Source organism: Phaseolus vulgaris, chromosome 6 (genome assembly GCF_000499845.2).
Source record: "Phaseolus vulgaris cultivar G19833 chromosome 6, P. vulgaris v2.0, whole genome shotgun sequence".
NCBI lineage: Eukaryota > Viridiplantae > Streptophyta > Magnoliopsida > Fabales > Fabaceae > Phaseolus > Phaseolus vulgaris.
Genome location: NC_023754.2, coordinates 20,696,538 through 20,712,786, shown reverse-complemented (window position 1 = coordinate 20,712,786; position 16,249 = coordinate 20,696,538). Strand labels below are relative to the sequence as shown.

Below are 16,249 nucleotides of genomic sequence, written 5' to 3'. Positions count from 1 at the left end.
ATTTTTCAAGTCATATCCTTTTTTATAATGATTGCCAACATCCAATGTTTTTTAAATAATCATTAATATTAAATAAAATAAAGTATAATTAATTTAATAAAAAAAATTAGAAATTTAGAAATATATATACACTGAAATATTTTTAAAGAATATTAATTTTAAAAATAGAAAAATATCTATCTATAATAAAAATGTATTTTTTTTGTTTAGTTTTGAAAACTTTAAAAAAAATATTAAATAAAAATATTATAAATTTATTTATCTTAAATGTATTTAAAATTAGTATATATATATATAACAAAATAATATTTAAAGTTTAAAATAAAAAATATTTATTTCAATTATTCTTATTGAAAAAGAACACAAATCTCTCTATATGAGAAATGTAATTTGTTTTTCAAGTCAAGTTGTGATTTCGAAAATAGATTGTTAAGTATGTTAAAAATGACCAATAAGTATCAAAAATACTTGTATTATATTTTATTTAAACACTTAATTTGTACAAATTTAATTATTTTTTTTCAAAACATAATTATTACCAGCTTAGAAATTTAGAATGTTTGAAAATATAAAAGTTGCTTGAATTTCTTAACATATGCTTACATGATTTTGATGCAGTAAAAGAAGTCAAAAGTTGCTAAGAGAATTTGAGTCAACATAGGAAGTTTACGATGACCACAAGAAATTTGGCGCTGAGCAAAATTAAAGCAAGGAGCACCATAAAATCTCACTTTAATGTGTTGAGCGAAGATAAATGTTGTTGAGAGAACATATTCTAGAGAAATGTGTGTATCTCCCAATGTGAAATAGTAAGGAGTTTTCAATATTAATGATGATTTTTTTTTACCCCTTCAAGACGTTTCATCTTTTGATGGGTGATGTTTCAATTTTTATGTCACGTTGTCCTAATACACGACATCTAAGTGTTCCTGTGTGAAGCATTTAAAATGTTTTGATTGTTTCTTCCTTTTCAATTTGCATTCATGTTCAACAACTAAGTTTTTAAATATTCAATGGATTACTTTGATCAAGATTGTTTTTAAATATCATTGGATGAGAAGGTAGTTTATTTTCAAACGACTTGTAGGCATAAGATTGTTGTGACTTCGTAATACTTTGATCCGACGTGATGGTCGTTTATTTTCAAACGAATTCAAATTACTTTGATGGTCACTTATTTTCAAACGAATTTGTACTAATGATTCGATGTGATGATTGTTTATATTTAAACAAATATGGATTATGATGATGGTCGTTTATTTTAAAATGAATGTGTACTATGATTAAATGTGATGGTTGTTTATTTTCAAACAATTTTAGATTATAATGATAGTCACTTATTTTCAAATGAATTTGTATTATGATTCAATATGATGATTGTTTATTTTCAAATGACTTTGTACTATGGCATGATGTGATACTTGTTTATTTTCAAACAACTTTGGATTATGATGATGGTTGCTTACCTTCAAACAAATTTGTACTGTGATCCAATGTGATGTTCATTTATTTTCAAATGAATTTGGATTATGATGATATTCACATTTTTAAATGAATTGGTACTGTGATCCAATGTTATGGTTGTTTATTTTAAAACAACTTTGGATTATGATGATGATTATTTTCAAACGAATTTGTTCTGCTATGATTTGATGTGATGATTGTTTATTTTCAAGTGACTTCTGGTTATTATGATGTTAGTTTATTTTCAAATGACTTGACAAGAAATTATTTGATTTTTTTATTAAAAATGATAGGTCCATCTCAAAATTGGATGAAGTCAATATGATAGTTTGAATTTTAGTAAAAACCATACAACTTTGTGATTTAGAAATTTTTTTACCAAGGTAGGTGCCAAATGTTCTTATTGGAAAGGAGTGTGACTCTCCCAAGGTGGAAAAGTGTTATTCCTAGGAAGTCGGGTTTATACCTCCAAAGGTTGATCGTTGAGTTGTTAATGAAGTTCAAGAGAAGATTCATCTGCAGAAAATTCTCCAACACTCAAGTTAGTAAGAGCTAGAGAAAACATACAATATATGAGTATAAGTCTTTTGGGGCCTAGTAGAGATATTCAAAATAAATAAGATATCTGATTGATTATCAATTATTACTATATATGTGAATAAATATTCGAGTTATGTGGTTGCATCTTATTTGATGATTGAATTTTATATTGTTATACTTATTTTCATATATTTTGAATACGGGTAGACATATAAAGTAATATTGCTTTTTTATTCTAGAAAGAAATGCGACTCTCCCAAGGTGGAAAAATGGTTTGTCTATCAAGGAAATTTGTGACTCTGAGAATCATTATCGAGTTTGTTGAAGATTCACCTACAGAAGATTCACCGTCGCTTAAATTAGTAAGAGCAAAGGAATTATAAGTATATTCATAAGTATAAGAATTGAGTGAGTACTTCCTGTAGGATTGATCTATATTTATGTATTTTTGGGCTTGGACTAAAATAATCAAAATATATTCAAAATAAATAAGGGATATGTATACGGAAATAAACATCCAAGTTATACGATTGCATCTCATTTAATTGAATTTTATATTATTATTTATATATTTGTATATTGAATAAAGGTAGGTATATCAATAAATTATTTATATATATATATGTATATATATATATATTAGCACTCTTTTTATTATCGATTTTTTCTCATTTCACTACCCGAAACACTTCATTAGCACACTTATTTTTTCTCTCATACGCTTTGGTCCTCATTCATGTAATCAACTTTTCCTTTTCTTTTTCCTTGTAACATACCCACATCTCGAAAAGAAAAAGAAAAAATGTACACACTAGAGTAACACAGAGAAAGGAGGAGGGAAATAACTTTTCTTTGAGGGGTGGAGTACTAGTGAGGAATAACTTTAAATGTATGATTCCCTTACCCCCCAAACTACCATCCCATTATGAGATCCATTTTGTTAGCTCAATGTAATGGAAATGCTTGATCCCCTCATTTGGATATCATATTGCACTTTAATGTGCATTGATTTCTACATCATTATTTGATGGTTGGGTCTTTAGTTTTTTTTTTTTTATGTCTCAGATTTCAAATGGTCCTTTTTAAGCAATATGAGGTAAGTGACTAACATCATCATGATTGTGAAGAGTGACGAACCACATTGCTTATCCGTTTATCTTTTAGCTATGTTGAGCAAATTTGAGACACATCTTTCACCTCCCATTGGACTATAACCTCTTCAGTCAGTGATGGTTGTTGTTTAGCAGTCAAGTTAAATATGATTCCAGCGTAGACCCGTATAACGCTAGCGAGATGATAGTATAATTATGGTCAGATGATCTCAAGTAGTCTCCCAACGAATATAATAGTGAAATTAGTATATCCGTGTTTAGAATCTATCTGCAAACAATAAAAATTAGCAATAACAATAATAATAAAAATGGGGTTGAGATAGTTGTGCAGAAAATATAAAAGTGATTAAAATAACAAATAAAAGATGGTTGATCCCCAAGTTCTTCTATAATTGAATTCTTCACAGGTTCTCCAAAGATTAATCATTTTTCAATCCTCCAACAGAGTTAAACCAAACTGAACATGCGTCAATCTAATTTAATTGAAACTCATCAGTAAAACATGCGACTACTGGTTTAATCAATACCCACTTTGTTCCATGCATATACTCCATAAGATTGCTTATCTCCTCTCTCTTGAATCATGCACCCAAGAAATTAATTAGAACAATGTAAACTAACTAAGAAACAAAAGTTTAAGATAGATAAGGAAGACTCTTAATCATGCGTTCAAGTACAACCTCTCACAAAAACCAGTTTACCAAGAGATTAGACTATTAAAACAACTGCTATATAAAATTAAAAATCGAAACTTTTATTGACCAAAACCTCATCACTCTATGGGGAATTACAAAGGAAACAACAAAAAAGGTTTAGCCTTCCATGCGAAGGCAAAACAAAAGGATTATAAAGAAGAAAATAAAACTAGGTCTATAATGTGTTTGCTCCTGTAAAACGCGATCCCAAAAATCAGATTAAAAATATGCCTTATGATATTGTTTTACAATTATCAGAAACATATATCTTCATTCCCAAATAGTCTCAGATTTTATTCTTGCTTTTCTTTCAAATATATTGTTTCCAATTTTCTTCATTTGTGCATTGATTGTGATTGATTCCCATATTGTTGTGAGAGATATTGCAGAAATTTGCATTTTTTTGAGATATTTGTAGACCTAATTCTCTAAATCTTTATTTCCGATTTGTTTCCTGTTTTGATCCAAAAGAAGAAACTTAGGTTAAAAATACAAAATTAACATAAATAATAATAAAGGTCCAAATAAATCAATAATATTAATTAAAACAGTAAATTTATTTATTATTATAGTCCAATAATCTATTATTAAGGCTATTGAATGTGAATAAATATATGTTCATCAATTAGTTTTACAATATCAAATCATCACTGATCCACGAAACAATGGAGTCTAAAATATCTACCAAGTAATAGGAGAATTGCGAATGTGTTGAACTAACTCCTTAAAGTAACCCTTCATTATACTAAAAGTTATAAAAAATATTGGAAATGATGTAATAAAATTTTTATGCATTTGTTCTTTTCTCATTATATATTTAGTGCAATTTTAACATGGTTCAAGCATACACATGGAGTTGACAATGTTAAATAGGTAAGGGGTCCATTATAACAAGGTTTTAAAATGTATGAAATTTTTTTAAACAATGTGGGATCATTGTGGGATTAAGAAAAATCGTAAGGAGTATCATTGTGGGATCTTCACCATACTCTATCACGTCAAGGATTAGAATCTGGATGTAGGCTTAACTTGATACTACAAAATTTGTTTTCAATGTGAAATTTAAATTTATATACTAATAATTTGACTATATCTTTAGTTGATGTATTAAAGGATATGAATACTAGAGTTATAAAAGGATCCTAATATTAATTGTGTCTTTCTACAATGGCTGCAAATTTTGGAAGCATATCCTCCTCCATAGCTTCGTCTTGCATATCCACTACCTCTGCCATAGATGGTAGCATTGTTTTTATAACCTCATTTGCTAGTAGCAATCATTGCCTTGAATTGATCACCAAAAAATTGTCTCTCGTTGTGTAATGAGAGAGCAAACTCTATTCAATGATGGATTATCTGATGAACTAACATGGAAGGTGAACAAAGATCTTGTAAGGGATCAATAACTTCACCCATGGATAAATGTAGCAACCAGAACTCTGATCAGAGCTCTGATCACATTGAGGGTTGCACATTTCAAGCACAAAACTAAATATTTGTGGATAATATGATAAAAAATTAATAGTAAGTGACAATATGTCCAACAAAAATTTATTTAAGTATTAGTAACAAATATCATTGATTCAACTACAAATGTTTTTCATTTCATGTCCCTCATTTGAATAAATCTTTATCATGAAGTTGAAATCTATATCATCATTTTCATAATATTCTTATAAGGAGGAGGTTTTGATATTGAGTATATCATGAAGGAGATTGCTCAAATTAGTATACGAGAATCGAAAGAAATTCTAAACATTATTTTGGTTTTTACATGACCTCAAATAAAAAGATTACTGGTAGGAATTCATGAAAACGACATGGTACAAAAGACTATTTCATTGATAAAAAAAAGACAAGGAGAAAAAGATATAAGGAAGTGCATGAACTTGATTATATATTTCTAAACAAACCGATTTTTTTTAAAGAATTGATTAAAGGTTTTTCAAGTATTGAATTTAACTACTCATAACTTAAACATGAAGTCACACATCAACAATGCATCAATTGAACTTAGCATGTGCATATTAGAAAAGAAATTGATGTTTTCCAACTTAAACAGGAAGTCCCACATCAACAATGCATCAATTGAACTTAGCATGTGCATATTAGAAAAGAAATTGATGTTTTCCAACTTTTAGTAAGGAGTTATTAGTTAAAAGCATGGAGTTGTGTGATAGTTTAAAGATTTTCCTAGTAAGGAGTTGTGTGATAGTTTAAAGTTTTTCCTAGCAAGTTGGATTAGTTGAATGCACTATTGATTATAATGTATATAACTTTTGATTAAAAAAATAAAACTAATTATACACACACATAAATGTTCACTCTGATAGCTCATAAGAGGATGTACACACATAAATGTCCTCCCTCATAGCTCATGGACTTATTATGTACTAAGATTAACATGTTAAATCTTATGAGATTAAGTACACTGCATTTGTCAATTAAATTGAAGCCTATTCATAATAGGCCCAACAATTATTGTTAGGATAAACACCAACAAACTTTGATATAATCTTATGAGAGTGAGATTTTTCAGTCAAACCCAACCTCAAAAAAATTGACTTATAAGAAGAGATTTAGACCTTATTTGCATATTGTAATTTAGTCATATCTCTAATCGATGTAAAATCTCAACACACCCTCACACCAAGAATTGAACATATTGGGTGTGAGAATAAATGAAGTTCGATAATAGGTGACAAAATAAGTTCAACAAACCTCGTTAGAATAGACACTTGATAATATTTAATATAATCTTAGAAATCAAATTTTAAGTTTAACTTGGACTCATAAAACTAACATATAAGATGAGGTTTAGACCTCGCTTGTATATTTAATTTGATAATATTTTTAGGTAATTTATGATCTCTGACACCCACATTCGTTAGAAAATACAACGTAATATTAAAAGAAAAACATAAATAAATATATTTCAAAAGACTTAAACCAATTTTTTTAATTTATTAACAAATCAATTTGAAAAAAAATAATTTATCTAACTCTGGTTGACTTAAGCATCGAAAAATATTCTGTAGGTGGATATTATCAGTCTTGTTAGAGATCCCACATCGAATAGAAGACATTTCATAGTATATAAGTGGATGAAAAATCCACCTTATAAAGTCGATTTTATAAAATTGAGTTAGAGTTAAAATTAACTTCTTAACAAGTCTTTATCAACAATTTGATAATCAATTATTAGAAATACAAACTCAACTTTCCAAGAATATAACCCCATTCTTTTCCATTAATAACATCTATTACTTAACATAAAATGATTACATAAAATTTGCTTAAATTATTATAAAAATTGTCACAATTCATGTTTTGTTATATGTAAGGTGCATACAATGGAGATCTAAGGCATTGATGCTAAGAATACACTTTTGCATAGTAGGTTAGATTTATAAATATACATAGAGCAACTAAGGGTTTTAAAAATACAACTTTCCGAGTGGCATTGAAGAAAACATTGGAGAGTTCACACTAATGAATCCTACTTCTTTGAAATTGCTTTTGATAACATCTTTTTGCAAACAGTATAATGTCATGGTGTGGTTTTCAAGCCAATTAAAAGTATTTTGAAGTTCCACATTGAATAAATCAGTTTTCAATCTAATTAAAAGTATTTTGAAGTTCCACACTGAATAAATCAGTTTTCAAATTTTCTTTTGTTTTATATAAAACTTTTTTCTAAGCAAAAATTAAACTCATTAGAGTGAAATCTAAGTGCACGCGAAGATCGACATGCCAAATTCAAGGTAAGTTTTTAAACTTCTTTTCCTTTTTTTTAAAATTATTTTAGTGTTTGTTTTGTACTTGTGAGTGGTTGTTTTTATTTTGTATGTTGTTTAAATTTAGATGCTTTTTTTTACTAGAATTTACTTTTTATCAATTATTATGCATTTTAAATTGGCTATATGAGAGAACATAATTGATTGACATAGAAAATCAGTGACTCATAGGTTACTAACAACTAGTTCTATAACATAGAACATGACTTGTTTCCACCAATATACTATCATGCATTTTGAAATATACATTATATATATATATGTATTACATTAAATTTATATTATTTATATAGTAATTAATAATTAAAACATCACAATTTATGTCAAAATACTTTTTCACATTACTCAAACAAAATAATTACATTTATAATTCCTTACTAATTAGCTTGGATTAGCTTAGGATTTAGTAGACTATGTGTAAGATTAAATTGTATTAATAAAACTAAATAGTTAGATGTAAGAAATATGATGAAGACTCAATATACTTTAATTGTATATAATGATAAGTTGGGTTGAGTACTGAGTTACATAAAAAAATATAATAAAATAATAATCATCTACAAATTTTACAAAAACAATTTTATACTTTTCATATAAATATTATATTTTTTTTTCTTTATTCATTACCTTATCAAATTTATATTTTTAAGGTTTTTTTAAGAGTGATAACTTTTTCATTACTCAATTAAAAAAGTGGAATGATAATTTTCAATAATTATAATAGCTATTTAAGATTAATATTTTTTTTATAAATTTAACACCGTTAACTAAATTGATCAAACTTCGTAATTTTTATTGACAAAGGATTCTTTTACAAATGGAAAATATTAATATATTACTTCATCTGTTATTTGGACACAAAAGTCTCACCTAAGGAATAATTGTTACATATTTTTCTCTGATATTTTATGGTATTTAAATTTTATACTATTTTTTAGGTATTTTTTTACCACTTTTAATATTTTTTCCATTAATACTTGTTGAAAATAACTTTTTATAGAAATAATTTATAGACAAATTTATTTAAATTTTTAAGAAGTTTATTTTAATTAATTTATAAATAATTATATCTTTTTCATATAAAATTATATATCAATAAATGAACAACATACACACAACACTAGAACTCAATGGATATTAAAAAATAGAATAAACAATGGATAATGATGACAGATAACTCAAATATATACTAGAACTGAAATAAAAATAGAATAAATAATAAATATTAAAAAATACAATGGATAATGATATGGATAATAAAAAAATAGAATAAACAATGGATAATGATGACAGATAACTCAAACATATACTAGAACTGAAATAAAAATAGAATAAATAATAAATATTAAAAAATACAATGGATAATGATGACGGATAACTCAAGTATGCGATCAAAAAGGTTCTCTTTTGTATTGGTGTTCTATATGTTTAAAAGTATGTTTGACTTCATGAAACATTGTTTACTTTAGTTTTTCAAAATTCTTAATTTTAATTTATACATGAATTAATTAACTAAAAGAGTATTTGATTTTTTAATTTTTTTAAAAGTTTAAATGGTCTTAAATTAGAGGTTGTGTTTTTTTAACAATGAGAGTTTATTCTTAATTAGTTATCTGTTATCCTCTTAATCTTAATTACTATTATCTAATTTAAAATTTATATTTTTTCTTATATTTTATTATTTTTTTAAAGATTTTTAGTAGTTTTATTGAATTTTTATACTAACGACTAAGAGATGATATAGTTAACTTAAAAAGTTAAATTTTTTTATAGAAGATAAAATTCACTAATGGTACACGACAAAAAAAATCTATCTATAAAAAAAATTATTATATAAGTTATGTTTAATCAATAAAATCGATCTTAGGTAAATGCTGTTTGATGATTTCGGTCTTATATAGCCGAGCCGAACATGTAATGATAAATGTTTTTCACTTTTGATAGTAATTCTTATTTCTCCATAAAATGAAAGACTCGACAATCTTAAAGAAATTATGCTTGTAACTAGGAACATAGCACTTTCCATTTTTATCATCACCATCACCACTCTTATTTAAGCCATGCTACTTCTAACAATTAAACAAATCAAAGAATAAATTAAAATTATACATATTTTTATAAGATTTGTGAAACAAAACAATGCAAACCCTTCCAGATTAATCATCTAGTTAATCTCCGTCACAAACTATGTTAGCTTCATTGATGAACAATTCCTCATAAGAGAGGAGAAACTATGAAAAGATTCTAGATATAACTTGACTTGCTTGTGAAATTTCCATGGTAAAACAATGCACTTTTCTTTCCTTTTTTTTCACAAAATAATGTATACTACAAAATTGACAAAATTAAAGAAGAACAAAAATGGAAAAAAAAAGTTGGATTATAACTTTTATTTATTTATTTATGTGTAATTTATTATTAATTAAGATAAAAACATTTCTTATTATATATATTAAGTCATTATTATTGAATTAAATTTAAAATATTATTTATTATTTTGTGAAATTTAATTAATTATTAAAATTTATATTGTGAAATTTAATTAATCATTAAATTTTATATTTTTTTCAATCGATTTCAAATGTTAGTCTATATTATTAGTTGAATCTATATGTTAATGACTAACAAAATTCTATGAACTCTTTAAATAAATTAAATTCTATTCTCTTTTACAAATAATAAATATTAAAAGAAAACATTGAATAATGACGATAGAGAATTCAAATTTGCAATCACACACATTGTGTGTGCTGAAAAATAGTTAAAAAAATGATTTGTTATTGTTTTATATGTTTAATTACATTATCAGTTTTTAAGTTAAAACTTAACTTCTGGAAACAAATGTTTAATATTTTTTTTTAATTTTAACTTATACGTGGAGTAATTAACTAAAAATTATTTGATTTTTTAGTTTTTCTTTACCAAACAAACTTTTAAAGAGCATATATTTAAGTATACTATAGCTTATTAATTAAAGATCTCAAAAGACCATGTTAATCATTTTCAGATTAGTTTTAATTAAAGTAGAGAAAATTTGTCAAGATAACTAATTTTAATTTATTTTTTAAAATTCTTACAGATAAATTCATCCCAACATTTTTTTTAATTTCTTCTTTTCTTTTCTTCACCAGACCTAGTCAACACTCAGAACAAATTTGCACTATATTTATTTATATATTTTTATATTAAAACTCAATATTTCATTCACATTTATGAAAATTATTGATCCGACCCGACCCAGTTAAATTATCTAAAAGGTTAAGGGAAGTAGGAGAAAGAATAATTAGATAAAATTACAGGGGCTCATTTCTTCCAGCAATAAAATGCTATCATAAATTTCTTCGGTGCTCTTAAGTCTCACTTTTTCACTTCCCGCTCTTATCACTCTCTATCTGGGAGAGTGAGTGTGTGTGATTACAGTGAGATTAACTATTTATCCCTTACAAAACCACTCGTTCCGATGACATAGTTGCTGTGCAAGGGTGAGTTTTCTAACCGATCTGGCCGTTCCTAAGTGTTTTAGGTTAAACAAAACCCTTATTTTGACCACTCATTTCCTCTGTTAGGGTTTAGGTTGTGATTTTTGTCAGATTTGCAACTTTCATGGAAGTCTAAAATTTAGGTTATTTTTGTGTTATTGTTATTATGATTTTTATGTATTTTAACCTTTTCTTTACATTTTGCGCAAAAAATAAGGGATCATTTGGATCAATAGTGGAGTGAGGAATTTGATTTTCAAGAGAGGAAGAAGAAATTCTATTTATTAAAAAAACTATGTAGGGAGAACTACATCTCCCAAATGGTGTACACATTTTTATTCAACACTAGAGAGCATGTAGTTTCAATGAAATGTTTATTCTTCCTCTCGGCGATGCCATTTTGATGTGGTGTGTGAGGACAAGTACACTCATGTAAAATACCTTGTGAGGTTAAGAAGGAAGTAAGCTCAATGGAAAAATATTCTTTAGCATTGTCACTTCAGAAGAATTTAATTATTTTTTCCAAAATGGTTTTTAAATAAACACAAGTACAATGAGAGAATTCATCAATAAAAGTTACAAAATATCTGTGAAGCCAAAAGATGTGACACGGTTTGGTCCCCAAATATCTGAATGAATGGTAGAGAAAAAGTTGAGTTACATTTGTTTTGAAAATGATGACCTAACATGTTTTTCCAGTCTGACATGATTCACATTCAAACACTTGAAGTTTTTAAGACTAGGAACTATTATCTTCAACTTGGCTGGAGTTGGGTAACCCTGATGATCATGCAAAAGCTTTGCGGTTGAGGTAGCAGAACAGGGTATTATTTTAGTATTGTAAGCTGTGCACTACTATAACAGTCACAAACAATTAACAGTTTTTATTTAGAAGTTAGCCAAACAGGGTCTTAGTGGTGTGAAACTTTGCCTAAATGGTAGTATTAGAGCTGAAATGAAAATTTATGCATCTTGGATTTACTGTCTAAGACATCTTATTTTTTTTACCTGTTCCTGAGATATACAGTTACTTGAAAATATTATTGTATTAAGTGTGTCTTTATGTACTTATGCAAGTTATGTATGAAGTTCTTGTTAAATGGTTCATTTGCAGTTTGGCTTGCGTAGGTCAGGTGAAAATGTTGCACCGTGACTGGGTGGTGAATTTCTGAATAGGCAGGAGTTGTTTTCCACTCTATGTGTTGTCACGAGATTCAGAGAACTGCAGTGAATTGGGTTTTGATTTCAACTGACTGATGGAGTGCAACAAGGATGAAGCTGTGAGGGCTAAGCAGATTGCTGAAAATAAGATGCAAGCTGGTGACTATGAAGGGGGGCTGAAATTTGCTACAAAAGCCCAAAGGCTGTTTCCTGATATTCAGAACATTGTTCAGATCCTTGCAGTTTGTGATGTTCACTGTGCTGCTCGGAAGAAACTCTCCGAGTTTGACATGGACTGGTATGGAATTCTTCAGACTCAACAGTCTGCTGATGAAGCAACCATTAAGAAACAGTATAGAAAGCTTGCACTGCTACTTCATCCTGATAAAAATAAATCCGCGGGTGCAGAGGCTGCTTTCAAGTTGATTGGTGAAGCTAACAGAATGTTAAGTGATCAATGCAAGCGGGCTCTGTATGACTCAAAGATTGGAATTTCAGTGGGAAATACAGCAGCTAAGGTCGCACCTAGTCACCCAAATGGAAATGCAGGGAATTATCAGAACATTTTTAATTCACAGCCCCATGCTTGGAATCCATATCATCAGTTTGAAAATCAGACATTCTGGACATGTTGCTCTCATTGTAATACTAGATATCAATACTACAAAACTATTTTAAATCAGACCTTACGCTGTCAACAATGTTCTAAATCCTTTACAGCTCATGATATGGGGAACCACAATGTGCCACCAACATATTGGTCACCTTTTAATAACCACAAAGAGTCTGCAAAACATGCATCATCTAAAGAAGCATCAAAAAGCAATGGTGGAAAGTCTCATGGTGTAGAAGAGGAGGGTGTGTCCATGTCAAAATGCACTGCTGGAGTTGGTGCCTATTCTAAAGTTGCAAATAGCAGAAATGGCCACGTGGCTGCAGGAGTGACAAAGGCTGGTGTTAAAGTGTTCAAAGCCAAGGAATCACAAGCCTCAACTAAGGTTGGTTGTAAAAGAGCAAGGCAGTCAGCATCAAATGATAATAACAAAGCTGGAAATGGTAAAGGCATGAAAGATACCAAGGATCAAGAAAATACGGTTGATCCTCATAGGAAAACTTCAAGAAAAAAACAGCATGTTCTGTACCCAGAAACCGATAAAGCTGGTGATTTTGGGAGTTCACCCAGAAGGCCACGACACCATGAATCATTTACCACCCCTAAAGTAGAGGAAAAAGAAGTGCCAGTAACTGGTGGGTTGTTCAGTAACCTTAATCCAGCCTATCGTGCTACAGGTGTGGGTGGTCAGAATGGGGAGACAATAAATAAAGCAAGTGAACCACATGAAGAAACAATTTTAAGGAATAAAGCCAAAGTTGAGCAGACAAATGTGCAAGGAAGGGAGGTATTAAACTCAGATCTGAATGATAGAAAGTCTAAAGCCAACTATTGTTCTCCATCGAAGTCAAATTTGCCTCCCAATGCAGAGATTTCCTGTCCTGATCCAGATTTCAGTGATTTTGAGAGAGATAAGGCAGAGGATTGTTTTGCTGTTAATCAATTATGGGCTATTTTTGATAATGATGATGGTATGCCAAGATTCTATGCTCTCGTGAAGAAAGTGTACTCCCCTTTCAGGTTGCGGATTACGTGGCTAGAAGCTGACTCAGATGGCCTAGGTGAGATTAGGTGGCATGAAGCAGGTTTGCCCATTGCTTGTGGTAAGTTCAGACTCGGTGATTCTCAGAGAACTTCAGATCGTTTTATGTTCTCTCATCAGATGCATTGCATAAAAGGAAGTGACACTAGTACATATCTGATATATCCAAAGAAGGGAGAAACTTGGGCAATTTTCAGACATTGGGATCTTGGATGGAGTTCAAATCCAGAAAAACATTTGGAGTATCAATTTGAATATGTGGAAGTTCTATCAGATTTTGATGAAAATGTTGGCATTGAAGTTGCTTATCTTGGCAAACTGGAAGGGTTTGTTAGTCTCTTTCTGCACACTGTGTTGAATAGTATTAGCTTATTTTGTATTTCACCTCATGAAATGTACAGGTTCTCTCATCGGATTCCTTCATACAAGATGACAGGTGCTGAAAGGAAAGGTGTTCCAAGTGGATCTTTTGAACTTGATCCTGCTGGTCTGCCTACTTGTCTTTTTGAAGTCGGTGATACTGGTGTTGCGAAAATGGATGGAGTCAATTGTTCTCATCGGGAATACTCAAACTCAAAAGTTAAACAGGCAAAGTCTAGTGATAGTATTCACAAATCGAAGTTGCAAGAGAGTATTGACTCTGAAAGAGCAGCACAAATCCTCAGAAGGTCTCCAAGGTCGAGCCAAAAAAGTATGGTCAATGGCCAAGCAAGCACTAGACAATTCACGGTCAGAAAGGATGACATAAACATTGAGCACAGGGGCTACAGTCCACCAGAGGGAAACGCTGCTTCATCTCAGACTAATGCGAGGAAGGTCAAGACACCTCAGAAACAAGAGAAAAATAGTTATGATGGAGAGACATTGAAAACTCGAAAGTTGCCTAGAGATCTAAGCAAGAAAGATGCTCTAGGAGATGCATCTGAAAGGACAAGATGTAAGTTGACTGCTAATCAATCAAAAAACAGCAAAAATGTGAAGAGCACCAACATTCCTCAGTTGGTTGGAGAATCAGTTTCTGACTTTAAAAAGGATAAAACTGAAAAGATGTTTCAGTGTGGTCAGATATGGGCAATATATGGTGATAGAGATCACATGCCCAATACTTACGCCCAAATTAAGAAGATTGAATTCACTCCTAGTTTTAGAGTGCAGGTTTCCATGCTTGAACCCTGCCCAGTACCAAGTGTTAAAAGAGCAATATCTTGTGGAACCTTCGAAGTTAAAAAATCCAAATTACAGATTCTCTCTCCCTCTGCATTTTCTCATCAGTTAAAAGTTGAACCCTTGGTAAATAATCGATATGAAATTTACCCTAGAAAAGGTGAGGTTTGGTTTCTGTACGAGGATCAGAACTATGAACTGACTTCTTCAAAGCACGGCAGAGGTAAATGTAATATAGTAGAAGTATTAGCAGATAGTGAGAAGAGTATACAGGTTGTTGTTCTGTCGCCACATAACAACTCTCAGACAATTTTCAAAGCTCCCAGAATTCAGAGATCTAAAACTGGTGTAATTGAAGTATTAAGAGAAGAGGTTGGCAGGTTTTCACATCAGATTCCTGCTTTTCAGCACAGGGACAATGTGCATCTCATGGGGTGTTGGGAGCTTGATCCTTCTTCAGTTCCTGGTTCTTTTGTACCAATAAACTGAAGTATTTTTATACCCTCTTGTCCCCTTTGTTCGTTGTAGTGAATCTATATTTTGTTATATATTAATTGACCAGCTATTCTGTGAAGCAGCCATGTATTGAAATGTGTTGAAGGAACCCTCGTTTCATGTGTTTGGTAAGTTACATTAGTTAAAGCAGCTGTTAACGCATTCTGGCTATATTCTTGCTTTCATGTGTGCTCAGGATGGGTGGTTCTTGTGTTGGGACTCCACATTCCTTAACTGTGTTTACTAACCTGATTGTTCTGTCCTGGGTTCATCTCACTTTGATAGTTTTACTATGCCATTCAACCAGAAGAAATAGTATCTGATTAGACATCATGACAAATACCCTTTGATCCTGTTGGACTGTATCAGTCTATAATTCTACCTTTTTCTATGTTATTACCCGTGATGTTTGGCCAATGGGGTTCTGAGCAGCTATTTACCCTCATAAGCTACCCTCTCAACCTTCTTGGGTAGTTCGGCCGAAGGTAATACATGTCTGGTAAAGTTCGTTGGAGACTACTATCTTTGCACCATTCTCTGGAATTTTTTTCACTATCTTCATTGTGTTTCCCAACTATTCACCAATGGGACTTTGGCATCTGATAAAAAATTTAATCTTATGCTAGGGACACATTCTCATTGACATGAATTAATTGAACATTAATTACAAACTAGAGAAATTTAAGT

At 29.9% G+C, this 16,249-nt stretch overlaps 1 protein-coding gene across 5 annotated transcripts; it reads left to right on the top strand.

Annotated features, from left to right (window-relative positions):
- Positions 1-10,881: 10,881 nt before the first annotated feature.
- On the top strand, positions 10,882-15,671 carry LOC137831737 (uncharacterized). 5 transcript variants are annotated; one of them, XM_068639535.1, is made up of 2 exons: positions 10,882-11,090; positions 12,216-15,671. In XM_068639535.1, exon 2 carries the CDS (start codon positions 12,344-12,346, stop codon positions 15,554-15,556), a length of 3,213 nt encoding a protein of 1,070 aa, XP_068495636.1. In that variant the 5' UTR covers positions 10,882-11,090; positions 12,216-12,343; the 3' UTR covers positions 15,557-15,671. The 5 variants fall into 5 exon arrangements, 4 of the variants coding, with proteins under 4 accessions (XP_068495636.1, XP_068495635.1, XP_068495637.1 ...); XM_068639534.1 differs by having other exon boundaries at positions 10,886-11,090; positions 12,202-15,671; XM_068639536.1 differs by having other exon boundaries at positions 10,923-11,090; positions 12,221-15,671.
- Positions 15,672-16,249: the final 578 nt, after the last annotated feature.